This window comes from Betta splendens, chromosome 21 (genome assembly GCF_900634795.4).
Source record: "Betta splendens chromosome 21, fBetSpl5.4, whole genome shotgun sequence".
NCBI classification, from domain to species: Eukaryota; Metazoa; Chordata; class Actinopteri; order Anabantiformes; family Osphronemidae; genus Betta; species Betta splendens.
In genome coordinates, this window is record NC_040899.1 from 17,131,341 (window position 1) to 17,143,986 (window position 12,646).

Genomic DNA, 12,646 nt, shown 5'->3' on the forward strand with positions numbered 1-12,646 from the left:
CCAAGTCTTCTGAGCAGCACCTGTCAGCACAACCTGAACTTTATGACCGTTTTGTCCTCTGGTACTTTTTGGAGCTTTATAGGATCTCGTAAGTCTCTACAGAAAATACAGAAGAACAGAAGTCAGTTTTTCATCACTAGACTCATATCAGCAAAATGTTTTTCCAGCTGTGAGCAAGAGTTCGCTCCTAAACTTCTTTCTTGAGAAAACAAAATGTTTTCAGATACTGGTAAATGTTGTACCTTTTTATTAAAACAGATGTCTAGCCACAAGAAAGATTTTTTTGCTGGGAGACCAGCAGCCTCTGGCTTGCCAGCAAAAAGAGACATCCTTGTTCTTATGACATAATGCTGATCATCAGTCATCTGCTTCTTATGTAACACCACAGGCTGCTGACTAACCTTGGGCCAGTGTGAGAGATAAAGCCCAGGGCTTGATGGATGAGAGGCCAGGCAACACTAGAAGGAGGTAGAAAAGAGTCCAGTGAGGAAGAGAGTGACAGAAAAGACAATTACAGAAAGAATAAGTGTGAGATACAGAAATAATAGTTACATGACACTGTTTAAAGAAGTTGTTTTTACGTGACACCCCTCCTGTTATGGAGAGCTAAACCCTGACACTCAAACTTTCTCCTTAGTGCCTTTGGGCCTTTCAGTCATAAAAAGTAGGAGAGAAAAGGCCCCCACTTATATAAATATGTCATTCACAATCATTATTGGTGGTTCTGCAGTTCCATTACATCTTCAGCAGCTTGAGAGTGTTTAAGTGTGTTTGCAGTGTGTTTGCAGTGGATTGCGACACCTAGAGGGTGTAGAATGTAGCACAACGTCTACGTCGCAATGAGGCTATACTGCTGTGACTGGCAACATTTGTAGTCCAGTTATTTATTTATTTTTATCCTATCTTAGAAAGCTGATTATGAGCAGTCATTCTCGCGTACAGAATCTTCTATTAATTTGCCAATTTCAAAAATCTGTGTTTGTAAGGACCATTCTATTGATGATTCCTTATTTTCCGTCTGTCCTTGCTTGCTATTGCTTCCTGTCTGTGCTGTTATTTATTTTGTCTCATCTTCCTCCGTGTCTCCCTGTTTAGCTCTCCTGTCTCCCCAGCTGTTGCTCATTGTCTTTGTCTGCCACAGTTTTTGTGTTTGTCAGACATGCAGTGTCATTGTGGTTGTCTTTGCAGCTGAGCTGTGTTCACAGCATATTTTGGAATTAATGTGTATATGTAATTTATAAAGTCAGTCTTCAGGAGCATATTTATTCTAATGATAATGACTTTAGAGGAAAAAAAAGTATTGTTTTTCTCTGCTGCTGCTGTAACTCCAGATCTTTCTTTCATGTGAATGGTCATGTCGGGCAGGTGACAGGGGGACATGTGTGGCTGCCAGCCCACATTAAAGTCAGATAGGTGGAGAATACTCTGTAGCCAGAGTAATGAGAATGACGATGCATTTAACCACGGGTCAGATACTAATGCCAGGAAAAGCAATGACCTGTGAGGAAGGGTGCGGTTTGTCTGAATCAGCTGTAATACATTGATTCTTTTAGGAAGTAAGAGCCATCATGTAAAGAATTTGTCTGTTTTTTATGCATGCACCTTTTTTCCTCTATTGCTGCAGATAAGAACTTTGAGGATGAAGATTCAGTGGATGGAGGCCGGTCCTCCTCATCCTCGTCCTCCAAGGCACCTCCTAGTGGCAGAAGGGCCATAATGGGTTCTGTCAGAAGACCCAGCTCAGCTAGTGCAGCTAAGGCTCCAGGTAGGAAAGGGCCCACACTGCACACATGCCCAAGGCCATACTCTATTTACATGTACTCCACAGTCTCTGAGGTTTCCTTTTTATGCTAAATTAAGTTCTGTGTACTTTTAAAGGTAAGGAAGCAGGAGCAGGTGCTGTTGATGAAGAGGATTTTATAAAAGCCTTTGAAGACGTGCCCTCAGTGCAGGTACGATCATTGATCATACAAACATTATTTAACCTGTAAGTTCAGGTAAGCTAATAAATTTCTCATCAGCCTTAGCTGTACTGGTGCATGTTAGCGTAAGCTGGGTTCTGGGCTAAGCCAACATTGTGGCATAAGAACAAAGCTCCAAAGCACAGCCTCACACAGCTGCTTGTGTTAAGACTGATTTTTATTATAAAGGCTAAAATGCAGCACAAAAAGAGACATGCTCTAATTATAACTCTGCAAGATCAATACGTGTAAGTCACTATAATGTATCATACAGTACTATTAAATCTTTTTCTTAATTGTATTTTTATCTTTCTTCTGAATCCAGATCTACTCAAACAGAGAGCTAGAGGATCAGCTGACCAAAATCCGAGAGGTGCTGTCTGATGACAAGCATGATTGGGAGCACCGAGTGGTAGCGGTACTATTCACAAACCAAACTTATGCTCCTCACAGACGCATACAGGTAAATAGGTACAGCAATAGTAATATTTAGTCTAATTCTTCTTTTCTCTCTTCTCTTTTCCTGTCAAGTTGAAAAGGGTCCGTTCGCTTATGTTGGCTGGAGCTATAGATTATGAGGGATTCCCTCAGCAGCTTCGTCTCCTAGAGGCTCCCTTTAAACTTTCAGCAAAAGACCTGCGCTCCCAGGTGGTCCGTGAGGCCTGCATCACGCTAGGGTAAGAGTCTTTACTTTGGGTTTTTTATCTGATATTGTTATGGTAAATTGGTGAAAGGTTAATGTACTTTATCACATTTAAGCAGAATAACACAATGATGAATCATGAAATTTAAAATGATAACCATTGGTGGTTTAATTGGAAAGATTTTGTTTTAGCAAATAGACCATAATAACTGTGCTGGGATGTGGCCTTTTAAAATATTTCCTTTGCACATACTTAAGCTAATGGAAATGAGTCCTGCTTGGCTATTAAATGAGCCTCGTGCTTTCCACCCAAGAACATCTATCATCCAAATTTTAATACAATCCTGATGAGGTGGAACTGAAGGAGATGCACTGAAAGAGCAGGAGGTTGATGAATAGATGAAAGCTTCATTAGTTCTGTCAGCTCCTGACCATCATAACTTTCCTCTCAAGCAACTTCAAACCATTTGTGTTTGGGGTAGGTCAAATCTCTTGTATTTATATTTGCCTCTTTGTTTTATTAGGTAAAAGTAGTAGAAGCAAGTAGAAAACGTATAAGTAGTTTTCATGACCAGGTCTGATCATAATTTTTGGCCATGAACATTGGGAGGAATTGTTGTTGTTAATCTGTTACATACCTCAAATGTGTTCTTTTCATTTTGAAGGGTTAAAAAATGTAAAAGGAAAACTATCATGTTCCAAGAAGTACAGGTAGAGGTGGAGGAGTAGCAGCAGTTTATAAATCAGATTTATTAATTACTCCTAAACCTAAACATAGTTATAACTCATTTGAGAGCCTCACTCTGAGCCTTTCTCACCCAGACCCTAAAACTCAGAAACCAGTTGTGTTTTGTATTGTTTACCGTCCTCCTGCTCCATATTCAGAGTTCTTAACTGAATTCTCTGAATTCTTATCTGACTTAGTTCTTAGCACAGATAAAGTCATTGTAGTGGGAGACTTTAACATTCATGTAGATGTTGACAGCAACTGTCTCAGCACTGCTTTTAACTCCTTAATAGACACTATTGGTTTTACACAGCAGGTAAATGAACCCACTCATCGTTTTAACCACACCCTAGATCTTGTCCTGACATATGGAGTTGAAATTGATAATTTAATAGTTCTTCCCCAAAACCCTCTGTTATCTGACCATTTCTTATTAACTTTTGAATTTAGCACAACTGACCCTATAACAGCTGGAAAGAAATGTTACTATAGCAGATGTTTATCTGACAATGCTGTTGCCAGATTCAAGCAGATGATTCCATCATCTTTTGCCTCAATGTCTTGCAGATACACAGAGAACAGTCACCTTAATCCTTATGAACAGGTTGACTGTCTTGTAGATGATGCTGCAGCTTCTCTACGTACAATGTTAGACACAGTGGCTCCTCTGAAGAAGAAGACAGTGAATCAGAGGAGGTTAGCTCCGTGGTATAACTCAGACATCCGCAGTCTAAAGCAAAGGACTAGACAACTAGAAAGACAGTGGCGTTCCAACAAAATAAATGTAAACTGCATTGCATGGAAGGACAGTCTAATGAAATATAAAACAGCACTTTGTGCTGCTAGAAAAACATATTATTCCTCCCTAATTGAGGAAAACAAAAACAACCCCAGGTTTCTTTTCAGCACTGTAGCCAGGCTGACAAAGAGTCATAGCTGTATTGAGTCTACTATCCCCTTAAATCTCAGCAGCAATGACTTTATGAACTACTTTACTAATAAAATTATCATCATTAGAAAAAACATTCAGCAGCGACTTCTTCCAAATGACAGAAAGCACTGTCTAGATCCGTCAACTTTAAATTTATTAAATCCTCTGTCTTACCTAGACAGCTTCTCCCCCATAACTCATATGGAGTTAACCTCAATAATTAACTCTTCCAAGTCGTCCACTTGTCTTTTAGATCCAATCCCAACCAGATTACTCAAAGAAGCTCTACCTTTAATCAGCTCATCCATATTAAATCAAATCAACCAATCTTTACAACTAGGCTATGTACCACAGGCTTTTAAGGTGGCTGTGGTCAAACCTCTATTGAAAAAAACAACCCTTGACCCTGGACAACTAGCCAACTATAGGCCCATTTCAAATTTACCCTTTATTTCCAAGATTCTGGAAAAAATCGTGGCTAAACAATTATCTGACCACCTTAGTGGGAATAACCTGTATGAAGATTTTCAGTCAGGATTTAGAAAACATCATAGCACAGAAACAGCTCTGGTTAGAGTCACTAATGATCTTCTATTAGCTTCGGACAATGGTCTAGTTTCTGTCCTTGTCCTGTTAGATCTTAGTGCTGCATTTGATACAATTGATCATCACATTCTATTACAGACACTAGAACATAGAATCGGGATTAATGGAACAGCATTGGGATGGTTTAAATCCTATTTGTTGAACAGATTCCAGTTTGTTCATGTTAATGATAAATTCTCCACACGCACAAGGATTAGCTATGGAGTTCCACAGGGTTCTGTGCTGGGTCCAATTCTGTTTAGCTTATACATGTCTCCTCTAGGTGAGATTATTAGAAAGCATTCTATTAATTTTCATTTTTACGCAGATGATACTCAGCTATACATGTCCTTGGAACCAAATGAAACAGATCAACTAGTCAAAATTCAGGGTTGTTTAAAAGTCATCAAATCCTGGATGTCCCAAAACTTCCTTCAACTAAACTCAGATAAAACCGAGATTCTTATTGTTGGGCCTAAAAATCTGAGAGAGACACTATTAAGTCAGATAGCCACCCTGGATGGCATAACATTAGCTTCAGATTCTACTGTGAGGAACCTTGGTGTCATGTTTGACCAGGATCTCTCTTTTACATCATACATTAAACAAATTTCCAGAACCGCCTACTTCCACCTTAGAAATATAGTTAAAATCAGAAGCATCCTATCACAGAGCGATGCAGAGAAACTGATCCATGCATTTGTTACCTCTAGGCTGGACTACTGTAACTCCTTACTCATAGGATGTCCTAACAGCTCCTTAAAAAGCCTACAGCTCATTCAAAATGCTGCAGCCAGAGTTCTGACAGGACTTAGAAAGAGAGATCACATTTCTCCTACATTAGCTTCTCTGCACTGGCTGCCTGTAAAATGTAGGATAGAATTTAAAATTCTCCTACTCACATACAAAGTACTCAATGATAAAGCTCCTTCTTATCTTAAAGACCTTATAGTTCCTTATGCTCCCAGCAGAACACTTCGTTCTCAGAGCGCTGGGCTACTTACGGTTCCTAGAGTGTTTAAATGTAGAACAGGGGGCAGAGCTTTTAGCTACCAAGCTCCTCTCCTCTGGAACCAGCTCCCTCTTCAGGTTCGAGAAGCTGACACACTCTCCACCTTTAAGATTAGGCTTAAAACCTTCCTTTTTGATAAAGCTTATAGTTAGAGATGGTTCAGGTCACTGGCAATTATTGTTAGTCACAGGAACCATCTCTTAGTTAAGCTGCAATAGACATAGACTGCTGGGGGACTTAATTTATACACTGAGCTCCTCTGTTTCCTTCTACCTCCTCTGTCCCATAACCTCCCATCATTGTCCCATGTTTAACTAACCTTGTCTCTTTCTGTCCAGTAGTTGTGCTTCTCTCCTCTCTCCCCCCCACCCCCACTCTTTCTCCCTCTCTGTCCTCACCCACAGGTATCATTGGACTCAAAGTTTGGTGTCTGTGATGGGCAGCTGCGGATCCAACCATCCTGCCTGCATCCAGTCCCTGGTCCTACCATCCTGCCTGTGCTCTGTTGTTGCTTGTTGCTGTTGCTCTGCTTTTCTATCTCTCTATCCTCTCACCCCAACCGGTCGAGGCAGATGGCCGCCCACATCCAGTCTGGTTCTGCTGGAGGTTTCTTCCTCGTTAGAGAGGGAGTTTTTCCTCTCCACTGTTGCTGTCAAATTAAATGCTTGCTGTATGTGGGATTTGTTGGGTTTAGTTGTGTGAGGTTTTAAACCTTACTTTGTAAAGTGCCTTGAAATAACTTTGTTGTGATTTGGCGCTATATAAATAAAATTGAATTGAATTGAATTGAATTGAATGTATATTTTAAACTTACAACAAGGGTTGTTACAAAAAAAGTTGTAACGGAAGTAGCAAGTAACAAAAGAAATGTATTGAAAGGTTAGAAATTTAAAGAAAGTGTCACCTTTGAAACACTCTCCTTCCTGCTTTTTCCACCAGACATTTGTCGTCATTGCTGGGTAACAAGTTCGACCATGGAGCGGAGAGCGTCATGCCCACCCTGCTGAACCTTGTGCCAAACAGTGCCAAAGTCATGGCCACATCTGGCGTGGCTGCCATTCGCCTTATCCTCCGAGTATGTATCCTAGTAGTCAATTAGTTCACAGCAGCAACCAGTAAACTAATGTGTCTTTTGTTTTGTCCTCCAGCACACGCACTACCCACGTCTCATTCCCATCATCACCAGTAACTGCACCTCCAAGTCAGTAGCCGTCAGAAGGTAAGAGGACATTAATGCTACTCTCATTTGTTTATTTGATTAACATTATTTAAACAGAGCAACAGCTAGGGACCTCTCTAGTGTTCTCTACTGTATGTAGCAGAAAACTATAATTATTTGGCTTTAATTAATAGAATCAGTCATTTTATCACCAATGTTGTTTTGTTTTTGCTTTTTGTGGCTCTTGGTAGTTTTTGTTCCTGTGTGACAAACCAGTGCTTGTCCCCTTTCCAGACGCTGTTATGAGTTTTTAGACCTCATGTTGCAGGAGTGGCACACTAATACTCTGGAACGGTAAGTCCTCTAAAGATTCAGCTGTTTAATCCAAAATAACCAGAGCACTTTGCAGATGCACACAGATGTGTCATACTTGGCCAGTACATGGTTGAAGTAGATGCAAGTGGTGGCTGCAACTTTGGTCCCCTCTCTGCCATCTCTCATATGATGATGATGAGTTTGCTAACATTTGAATTAGCTAAGCTCTGGCTGGGTGCACCACTGATAAGGCCCATTAAATAGATGAGTTCTGATAGAGCCGTCATCATGAGAGAGCGATAGGGCAACGTTCATTCTACAAGATGTAACCATGGCAACCGTAAGGGAGACTTTAAAAAGCTTGTGACAAACTTGTGGATGGCCACATTCCCGGTGGACCACCAACGGGATAAAACCAGAAAAGAGGAGAGAAAGAGTTTGAGGGATTTTGCTCCGTAGAAATTTGAAGTGAGACAATAGAGAAACCAGACCTATAAGTTACCCATCACCATGTTCCCATACTATCCCAGACATGTGGCTGTTCTGACTGAGACCATCAAGAAAGGCATACATGATGCTGACTCTGAGGCCAGATCTATTGCAAGAAAGTAAGTGTCCTTTTTGGGCTTCGGTCTTATTGTCTTATTGTGTTGATGATTTTGTTTTTGTTACCTAACCTCATGGTAACATCAGCTTATCTCTTATCCTCTGTTTCTTTATTTTCACCTGAAGGTGCTATTGGGGATTCCATGGTCACTACAATCGAGAGGCAGAGCATCTGTTCCAGGCACTGGAGTTCACCTATCAGAAGGCCCTGCAGTCTCATCTAAAGAGCTCTGACAGCATTGTATCTCTACCCCAGTCTGACCGCTCCTCATCATCTTCCCAGGAGAGTCTAAAGTGAGCCTTTTTTCCGTCTCTGCTCTCTTTGTTCCATTATACTCCTGTGCTCCCTGTGTCTGAACCTTTTCGTCTATTCTTGTTGCTTTTTATCATCTCTTTTCTGCTAAAGCCAAACACATTTGCATAATTGCTGTCAAATGGGTTGATGGCCAATGCCATAGTGGCACATGCACATACTCTCTTGGATTCATTGGCATCATCTACCGAGGTTATAGATTGCCTGCAGAGAATTTGAGCTAATGACCTCATATCCACCAGAAGCCTTGCTGTTGATGGCATCTGTGTCTGTGCCAGCTGGTGTCGACCATACTGTGCAAAAGCCATTTAAAATTATTGTCTTATTTCCTTTCAGATAGAGAGTACATTTAGTTAATGTACTTACTTGGAAATACATTATCATACATATAAAGAATAAAGTTTGTCTGGATTATTTTCAGCCGTCCCCTGTCTGTGAAGAGTGTGATTGGAGGGAGCATCCCACGGAGTGAGTGCCTTTCTGTTCTTCTCTTTCTATTCTGACACTTGATTTTCGAATTAATGTGAACCTGGGCAACGATCTGATGAACTTAGTGAAGAGAAAACAGTTATTCATCATTTCACTGATTCTAATGTTCTCTATACTCCCCCTAACAGTACTAGTCTGTAGCTTAGAGCTGAGATAAGATACTAGCAGGAAATGAGTTGAAAGATAAGAAGTGATAGTAATTAAATTTTGTAAGCAGAAAATATTGGGTCTAATATATTTTCTAAAACTGCATACATTTCTAACTAAGATTATTCTATTAATGAAAGGATCACTGCTGTGTGAAGTCTATTTTAGCGCATCTTGCATAGTTCGGGACTTTTGATGCTGCCGTGCTGTCACTTGTCATGTTGGTTAAAATGAACTTTGTTTAGTCTAATGTCACATCTCTGTTGTGCTTCAGGTAAGCTGGTGAGCACAAGGGTGCCTACAACACCAGGTTCTCTTCAGCGTTCTCGTAGCGACATTGATGTAAACGCCGCCTCCAGCGCTAAGCTACGTCTGTCTACCGTTCCTGCCTCATCACCATTCAGCTCTGCAGCTGCTCTTCCCCCAGGTTCCTACGCCTCCTTAGGTACAGTAACTCCTATATAACCTTGATCTACCCTGCTAAAGTCAGAAACTAACAAACTCAATTCAGCATCCAGAAACTCTGAAAAAACCCTGTGGCTTGAATTGTAAAATGTAGTAGGACAGTTAGGAATTACCCAATATCAGCCTTTTAGTTACAGATTCTTGTTGATATCAACACATACCATCACAGCTGTTATGGTCTATTTGCTAAAACAGACTCTTAAATTAAACCACAAATGGTTATCATTTTAAATTAATAAATTAATTAATAATGTGTCATTGTGTTATTCTGCTTAAACATGATGAAGTACATTTACATTTCACCAATTTAACATAACAAAATAAAAGATGAAAAGTGAAAGAATGCAACACGGTGCCCCTGTAAATCTTAGATTTGTACCACAGCGTGATGCAGGTGTTTTCATTAGTTGGTAAACACATAAAGCTTATGTTTTTCAAAGCATCCTTTCTCTTTGAAGTAGTAATATGTTTTCTATTGCGTTTCTATTGGTTTTCCTGGGTCTGAAAGGGATTATTAATGACTGCTAAGGTTGTCATTAGGAAGTACTAAGTTCTGTCAGTAGGAACTGCTGGGGTTCTCCGTTATCACAAATTGATGTAATGGGACTAAAATGCATATAAGTGTGAAGAAAAACCCTTAAACTTTCAAGGGATTTTAATGACATCTTATGCTTGAATCACTCATTCATTTAAAAAAAAAGGCATTTACTGTAACGTTTTGCCCATGGAGAAACTTCTCCCCTTCCATGAGCCTCCAGAGCTCAATAATAGTCGTTACTAATGATGATGAGGCCTCTTGCTTACCCACTCACCCCTGTTCCAGCTTTAATTAGTACTAATGTCTTCCTCTATGCCTCTCCACCCACTCGCTGCTGCACTGCCTTTCATAAATGTCCAAAAGATGGCACTCCCGGTAAAAGTGATGGTAAGGTTTGTGTCTCAAAGTGTTGCTGTATAAGTGTCCTTCCTGTCACAGGTCACTCCACACAGTTTACATTCTGTGTTCTTCATCTGTGGGTTTCTATCCTGTCCTTCTCCTGCCCTGTCACACGTGGAACTTTGCATGGACTGTCTGCATGAGTTTCCTCCTCTGACCGTAACCCTAACAACTATGTCCATTTGTTGACCCTGTTTAAACTGTAGAGTTGTTATGTGTACAGTTGTTTTTGTCGATACAGGAACTTGTTTTCGCCTTTTGTTCTTTTTTATCAGAAGTTGCTAATGCAGTTTGAATCAATAGATGCATACCAGATAAATAATTAATTAAATAATTAGGGAGCACAGGAGTAAAATGGATAGAACAGATAATAATTTAGCGATAGCTAATCTCCTTTGCTCCACCTTAGTGGAACTTTTGTTTTTGGATACATTTTCCTGCCACCACAAAGTTGATAACTGTGTCATTTGTTTTTTTCAGTGGTTTTTTTCCTTGTTGTGAGAATTGGGTAACATAAAGCCAGCACTATTACATAATATTGTCTGTCTTTCTCCAGACCTGGGTCAGAAAGTTTGCAAATATTCATTGTTAGCATAGAAGTATAATGAGACACACATACCTTTGTGTTTTGTCATGCCTTGTACATGACAACCATTCTTACCTTGGATCAAGACAAACACTGACAATATTTGCAAATACTAATGGACCCATGTTTGTTTGTTTTCCCTCCACATTTTCACTGAGGTTTTATTCCCCATCCAGGTCTTTTTGTCCTCCAGCGTCTCTGTCCATGGTTGTAAATAACCAATTAACATAAATTAATCCTCTTCACTCTCTCTGCCTCGTCATCCAGGTCGTGTTCGCACAAGGAGACAAAGCTCCGGCAGTGTGGGTGGAGCCAGTACCTCAGTGGTGGACAGTAGGGGTCGGAGCCGAGCCAAAGTGGTCTCCCAGTCCCAACGTATGTGTACACACTCCACACAAGCTCTCATTCAGTGAAACGAACCTGAAATCTGTCGTAGTCACATTTGACCACTAAACACGCCTGTCACAGTGCAGCGCTCCCTAGTATAATGTTGAAATTATTGTCTGATTTCTTTACTGTGTGTGTCAGTTGTGTGTCATGCACAAAGCATCAGCATCATTAACGTGTGTGTGTGTGTGTGTGTGTGTGTGTGTGTGTGTGTGTGTGTGTGTGTGTGTGTGTGTGTGTGTGTGTGTGTGTGTGTGTGTGTGTGGTTTAGCATCTCTTTAAACTCAGGTGTACAATATCTGGACACAGCATTTATATCATTGGCTCTGTATGTCACCACTGCATGTAGATGTGAAGTAAAGCAACAAGTGCTGAAGTAGTCCAACTGTCAGTTTTAATATAAAGTTGCAATAGCTAATAGTTGACAAATTTTTGGAAAGTGGATGTCAGCGATTCTAGTTCATGTCCTAGTTTACTGTACATACTGACCTTATGCTGCTACTGGGCTACTTATTGGCGCTACGGCCAACGCATCAGCCCAGTCTGCTGCCTAGTGAAAAATTAGACCAAAACATGGGTTCTCATTTTAAAGAAAGGAGGAAAGAAACTGCTGCAGCCTCACACAGAACATGTAGATGTAAAACCTAGGCGTGTGAGCCAACAGCAAATGGTTCTTTAACTATGCCTAAGAGACTGGACTACAGACTACAGAACGGAGAGGAGGCAAGTCCTGTATCCAGTCCTATGGAACAGTCATAGTGATCGTCAGAAGTCCAGCCGATAACATGAAAAGTGACTTGTGGTTGCTGATTTGATAGTGGAACACGACCACTAAAATAAAACTAACAGTTTAAACTAAAGGCAGTTTGATTGTTTGCGCAGTGAGAAATACATGAAAATCTTTGACCAAATGCTTGACAGTATATTGTTAAATGCTATGTGCAATCAGTGCACAGATACAGTACCATGCTCACAGCCCAAAGTGCATGCTGGGTAATCTCAATAAGCATAACCCTCTTCTATCCCATTTTGACCATTCTCCACCCTGTCCTGCCTATTGCTTCCATAACCCAGGATCCAGATCAGCCAATCCCATCAGTGGTAAGGCCTCAGCTTCATCCAGTTAGCACCTGGGTGCCCAATAGCTTTGCATGTCATCACATCTTCACACTAGAAGCATGATTCACCTATTACATCTCAGTTTTCTTGTGATTACTTTACCACCACAGTGTTTGGAGTTGTTTTCGGCCCTGTTGTTGTGTTTGTGTTCACTGATGTACTGAACATACCCACTGGTAGCTAGTGCCTCAGCCTCTCCTGCTCCCCAGGCTGCTGTGGAGCGGATCCCATCTCCCTTCTGTGTGCATCAGTGATCCTACCTTC

At 40.7% G+C, this 12,646-nt stretch overlaps 1 protein-coding gene across 1 annotated transcript in view; it reads left to right on the top strand.

The window, feature by feature from the left end:
- clasp1a (cytoplasmic linker associated protein 1a) overlaps nucleotides 1-12,646 on the top strand; it is a 52,223-nt gene that overhangs the window by 25,017 nt on the left and 14,560 nt on the right. Inside the window, exons 9-21 of the mRNA XM_055504909.1 lie at nucleotides 1,625-1,765; nucleotides 1,879-1,952; nucleotides 2,287-2,379; nucleotides 2,493-2,638; nucleotides 6,799-6,934; nucleotides 7,008-7,078; nucleotides 7,313-7,372; nucleotides 7,864-7,941; nucleotides 8,066-8,233; nucleotides 8,674-8,720; nucleotides 9,163-9,333; nucleotides 10,255-10,278; nucleotides 11,144-11,251. Coding sequence (XP_055360884.1) covers nucleotides 1,625-1,765; nucleotides 1,879-1,952; nucleotides 2,287-2,379; nucleotides 2,493-2,638; nucleotides 6,799-6,934; nucleotides 7,008-7,078; nucleotides 7,313-7,372; nucleotides 7,864-7,941; nucleotides 8,066-8,233; nucleotides 8,674-8,720; nucleotides 9,163-9,333; nucleotides 10,255-10,278; nucleotides 11,144-11,251 — 1,317 coding nt within the window. The remainder of the gene's footprint in view (nucleotides 1-1,624; nucleotides 1,766-1,878; nucleotides 1,953-2,286; nucleotides 2,380-2,492; nucleotides 2,639-6,798; nucleotides 6,935-7,007; nucleotides 7,079-7,312; nucleotides 7,373-7,863; nucleotides 7,942-8,065; nucleotides 8,234-8,673; nucleotides 8,721-9,162; nucleotides 9,334-10,254; nucleotides 10,279-11,143; nucleotides 11,252-12,646) is intronic.